This window comes from Staurois parvus, unplaced genomic scaffold (assembly GCF_062004578.1).
Source record: "Staurois parvus isolate SC_StPar_1 unplaced genomic scaffold, SC_StPar_1.0 ptg000052l, whole genome shotgun sequence".
Lineage (NCBI taxonomy): Eukaryota > Metazoa > Chordata > Amphibia > Anura > Ranidae > Staurois > Staurois parvus.
The window spans coordinates 7,495,296-7,501,271 of record NW_028317848.1 but is presented as its reverse complement, the minus strand read 5'-3'; the positions used below and the strand labels follow the sequence as shown (position 1 = coordinate 7,501,271).

General features: G+C 45.5%; 1 protein-coding gene across 1 annotated transcript; it reads right to left on the bottom strand.

Moving 5' to 3' along the window:
• Positions 1 to 236: 236 nt before the first annotated feature.
• On the bottom strand, positions 237 to 5,976 carry LOC149470150 (GSK-3-binding protein-like). Its single transcript, XM_089666784.1, has one exon. The coding sequence runs from the start codon at positions 5,877 to 5,879 to the stop codon at positions 5,400 to 5,402; it is 480 nt and encodes a 159-aa protein (XP_089522910.1). The 5' UTR covers positions 5,880 to 5,976; the 3' UTR covers positions 237 to 5,399.

Genomic DNA, 5,976 nt, shown 5'->3' with positions numbered 1-5,976 from the left:
TCTAGTAAAAAATAAAAAAGGACCAGTAGTTAATAAATACCACCAAAAGAAAGCTCTCTTTCTCAAAAATTATATAAAAACTGTATCTGGGTAGTGTTGCATGACTGAATAATTCTCATTCAAACTATCACAGCACTGCAGAAGGCCTGGCAATGAAGAGGTATTACCGGCACTGAAGTGGTAAAAGACTTTTCACTAAACTCTTGCAGGAAAATGAAGCTCAATAAACCATAAAGTATTAAGAAAAAAAAAGGATTTATTGTACACATTTTATTCATAAATCCTGAAACTCCAGGAACACAATTCATCATCACTTCGGTACGAAGGGTACACTTTCCAACGGCCAACACTAACAAACTGACCATTGGTTCAAGTTTTTTTTTTTTTTCTTTTTTTTTTTTAGCTTAAATGCATGGCCCATAACTGTACAGAACAATCAAAACAAATCATTCATGTTAAATGACCAGACAAATATACTGCCCTTCAGAAGCAACACAACTGGGGAGTTGCTGTTCAAGGCAACCTACTAGAGAAAGGTAGAGTCTGCTTTACTAAAGGAGTTGGGAATCTTCATTCATATTGTGTGAATAATCACTTCAATTATCCAGTCATGTGAAATGTAAACTTCTGTTTACTTATTTCATCTGCACATGATTGGGTGTTCAAAGTGAACAGGAATTTGCTTTTTTTTTCCCCTCCAAAAGGAATGTGCTTTTCACATGACTGGATAATTGAAGTGAATATTCACACAATTTAATGTAGAGTCAACTTCTTTAGTAAATTATCTTCTATGTCTCACCAATTGCTATATGTGACAACTCCATTTATATGTGACAACTTCACGTATATGTCATTTTTCATAAATTAATCCAAATAAGGCAGATTTACCAAGAAGAGGAGCAAAAGGACAACAAAAATGTAGAATAGTTTGCCATGTCAACCAGATTTCTTAATTTTCCAGTAACTGAAAGCAAAAGCTCCCAACCTTGCACAATTCTTGATAAATCTGCCCCGCCAAGTCTAAATCAGATGCACTTTTCAGCATAAAATGAGCCAGCTATGTACTAATAGCCTTGACCTGTCACACTGTATTTAAGGACCATGAGTACAGCACCAATATTTAGGAGTATAGGTCCCTCATATGTACATTGAACCTCTTACTTCAGACATCAATAGAGAAAGAGTAATCCTTTTTTCACAGCCATGGATCCTATTGTGTGAATAAGCATACACGCTAGCAGATTAAGAATTCATGAACACAGCTCTCCTGCAGTAATATCAATGCAAAGTGCTGGGGCTGAGTGCAAGCACATTTAAAATGCTGTCACCGGATGGATCTAGTTGCATTCCTTTCAGAGAAATCTGGCACCAGGGGTTGAACAGCCTGTGATCTGTGCAATAGGTGAAGTTACAAATGCTCAGACCAGTTTATCCTTTAACTACTTGTTTACACCAGCGGTTGAAGAGTGAGGAGAGGTGGTAAAATCACGTGGTTGAGCCATGTTTTACTTCCACTCAACTGCTTTACCCTTGTCTGAAAAGGTAGTAGCCAGGGGTGTACACATGCAGCGGCAGCAATTATACCCACTGTCCCATTCGGCAGACACTACCGACCACTGAATGCAATTAATTTGCGTGAACAGGACCCATGATACAAATGCACGCAGCTGAAGTGCTTTAGTGTGGCATTTAGGGGGTTAAAATAGGTGGTGAGGAAGTGACAATGCCCTTCACCACCTGTCAAACACCTCTGAAATGCATTGATCGCTTTTCAGAAAAATCAACAGTCCGTATTGCTAGTGTAAACAAGCCTTAAAACATAAGACCAGTCTTGTGCTGTAGAAGGTAAACGGCGGTAGGAATGGGGATAGTTTTGTATTCAAGCCCATCTAAGGCTGGTCATACATGAAGGATTTCTCTCACTCAGCCCAGCAGGCTGAACAAAAGGATTCACTTGACTCCTCCATCCACATTAAACTGCATGGATAGACAAATCTGCAGTGCCAGCTACTGTGTTCTGACAGCCAGCACCTGTGGCTGTCAAAATACCCCATCAGTGGTTGCACCTGGTTGGATGCAGCCACTGTTAGGCCAACAACCATATTCTGCCTGACTCCTTTAATTTTCAGATCAAAGGATGTAAGGCAGGAGCATGACAAGAGGACCACCCATGGCTCAAATTTTGGCTACTTCATTGGGAACCAGCCAAGATTCACACTGCATATGGCCAGCTTTACTACCCCAAAAATTTAAACAAAATAGCAAACGTTATGAACGCAGTTGAAAAAAAAAAAAAAAAAAAAAATCAGGGCATTTGTCCTACAGACTGCAGTGTTCTGGCATAAAACAATTTGCAATCCTTAACCTGCCATAGGCTGTGTCTAAATACCTATTTATACATACTCCTTTACTGACATATTGTGGCCGATTTACTAAAACTGGAGAGTGTAAAATCTGGTGCATCTCTGTGCAGTAACCAATCAGTTTCCAGATTTTGATATCAAAGCTTAATTGAAAAAAAAGCTGAAAGTTAGAAGCCGATTGGCTACCATGCAGCGCTGCACCAGATTTACAAAATCAACCCTACTGTGAATATTTCTGTAGTTCACCACTGAATGGAGCTTTTAGTATTCTACTGATTATCCAGACACCGCATAATTAAACCAGCACAACAGAAAGACCAGAAGCAGGTCTTTCTGGATGCCAGGTAGTGTAATGAACCCAAAACCCCATCAATGTAGGAATTCCATAAATCATTCCATCATAAAATTCTAACAAAAGAAACAAAAAAAAAAAAAAAGAGCCAGAAAAGCTTCAAATTAAATACTAAATTATCCTAGTTGGCTGCAACGCACAAAAATATGCATCGAGTTTCACATTAGCTTGTAGAATAGAGAATTGGGTTTCCTGGGCTGTGCAACTGAACTAGCAAGGGTTGACCTTCAGTGAGTAAAGCCGGCAAGCTGTGCCAAGCAAAACAATAATACCACAAACACAAGTCGGTCTCCTCCTGCAAAGTGTAAACAAGAAGCCGAGAACAATTACGTAATACCAAATAAGGAAAAAAACAACATCAGGTGCTCATTTACATGCCCCTACCCAGAAATCCTTTGGGATCATACAACACAATTGTGTAGTGCTGCATGTAGTCTGTGCGTACTATGCAAAATGAAATGCAATTATCAGCAACAAATTGGTTTCTTTTTCAATATCACAAAAAAATAAAAAAAAGGATTAGAAAACAGTGCATGCCCATTGTTCAAACTGGAGGCCCTAGAAGGTTCGAGCTGAGTGAACCTCTTCAAGTATAAAATTTAAAAAAACAAAAAAAAGGGAGGAAGATGTGAACTAAACTGGTGCAAAGTCCATGGCATGCCACTGGTTCGATGAAGAATTGCACATAATCTAGTCTTTGTTGTCGTAGATTTCCCATGATTATTTGTCCCTGAGGTTTCACAGCCTTGTCGCCTGACACCTCCAAAAGCTGGATAAGAGTGAATGGACAATACGCACCATTGGGGTAGGGTGGTCCAAAACACATATTAGATAGAAAACATTTGTTTGTGGCTGGCAATAAAAGTGAAAACAGATCACTGGCTTTAAATGATCATCCATTTTGTGAGGTTGATGGCTGCCAAAAACAAAACATGATCCTCCTGGCTCAAAATCATTAGTGTCTGTATGTGGAGTTATTTTGGTTGAAGATACATGACAAAGTCTCTTTAATAAGTAGTCACCATACAAGGCTCCTCTCTGCAGTCATCAGAACCAAGTGCATGTCTGGACGTGGCCACTCAATGAATGATCATTGGCATTGAGTAACAAAAGAGAGGATGGGAAGGTCAGTTCACAATATGAATGCTGACAGCAGAGGTGTCACTTCCACCAGATTCATCCACCATGTAGATCATGTATCAGCTGCTCTGTAAAGAACACACAGGAACGGCTTGTAATGCTCATACGCTTTACCAACACACCATTATTGCTTGGACTACTGAGAGCTGCATGTGGGATGTAAACTGAAGACTGTTCGTGTCACCTTCTTTTTGTTTTCATTAGTGATGGCATAGGTGTCACTTAGCAGTGGTCTGATGGTGACAGTCAGTCCAGGAAAGGGCTCTGTTGATGCAGATTGTATGGTGGTCCCATCCATTGCAGTGACAGCACACAATTGCAGGGGCTTGGAGGAGGGGACTCCTCTGGTGCAGGCGGTCATATCACAGCAGAGCTCAAAAGCTACAACTGCTCTGGGATCACTTGATACAGCAGATCACTGCACTGGGATCCACTGAGATCAACTGCAATGGTGGAACACAGTGGTAACTGATCATGGTTGTCAATGTACATATCTGCTGGAGGCTGCCAGTGGATCATTGTACAGCGGTCTCTGTACAGTCATTGTCTGGTGCAGTCCTCTAATCGTATGGCGGTCTCTGTGCGGTCATTCATTGGTAGAATTCTCCAATCGTTGTACAGCGGTCTCACTGTGGTCATTTTCTGGTGGAGTTCTCTGATCATTGTATGGCAGTCTCTGTGCAGTCATTCATGGAGTCCTCCAATCATTCCACGGGGGTCTCGGTGCGGTCATTGGTGGAGTCCTCCAATCATTCCACGGGGGTCTCGGTGCGGTCATTGGTGGAGTCCTCCAATCATTCCACGGGGGTCTCGGTGCGGTCATTGGTGGAGTCCTCCAATCATTCCACGGGGGTCTCGGTGCGGTCATTGGTGGAGTCCTCCAATCATTCCACGGGGGTCTCGGTGCGGTCATTGGTGGAGTCCTCCAATCATTCCACGGGGGTCTCGGTGTGGTCATTGGTGGAGTCCTCCAATCACTGCATGGGGTCTCGATGTGGTCATTGGTGGAGTCGTCCAATCACTGCACGGGATCTCGGTGCGGTCATTGGTGGAGACCTTCAATCATTACACTGGGGTCTCGGTGCGGTCATTGGTGGAGTCCTCGAATCACTGCACGGCGGTCTCGGTGCGGTCATTGGTGGAGTCGTCCAATCACTGCACGGGGGTATCGGTGCGGTCATTGGTGGAGACCTTAAATCATTGCACGGCGGTCTCGGTAGAGTCCTCCAATCATTCCACGGCAGTCTAGGTGCGGTCATTGGTCGAATCCTCCAATCATTGCACGGCAGTCTCGGTGCGGTCATTGGTCAAATCCTCCAATCATTGCACGGCGGTCTCGGTGCGGTCATTGGTAGAGTCCTCCAATCATTGCACGGCGGTCTTGGTGCGGTCATTGGTAGAGTCCTCCAATCATTGCACGGCGGTCTCGGTGCGGTCATGGGAGAGTCCTCCAATCATTGCACGGCGGTCTTGGTGCGGTCATTGGTAGAGTCCTCCAATCATTGCATGGCGGTCTCGGTGCGGTCATTGGTAGAATCCTCCAATCATTGCACGGTGGTCTCGCTGGGCTCAGCCACACTGCAGCCCCCCGCCGTGACATCGGCCTCCCCGGTCAGGTGTAACCTTCGGACGGCCTCTTTGATGAGGTTCCCGGACAGTAGGAGCTCCTGTAGCAGCTGGTGGGGGTCCTCATCATCGTCCTCCTGTCTCCTCCTCACCCAGCCCCGGCCACACAGCTGCTTGCTGCCCCCCGGACAGTGCCTGGCCCCGGCCGGCTGGTGGTGATGACATCGTCCAGCCGCTCTGGGGGTGCACACCGGGTACGGCGTAGTCCTTCCCCTCACACAGGAGCACATGGAGGGGGGCCGGGGGAGGGCGGCGGGTTTCAGGCTGCAGGAGCTCGGAGCTCTGTGGGCGTTCAGTTGGAGGGCTTCCCCGATCCGAGCCACCAGCGAGTCCACCTCCTGGGAGCCTACCGTCACCGACTGCTCCAGCAGCAGGAAACTCTCCTTGCGGCACGGCATGCTGACACCGAGCAGAGCCAGCACCGTGTGACTCACCACCGCCCGGCGTACACCGGCCCGGCCGCTGCTGCTGCTGGGTTTGTAAACAATGGGTGAC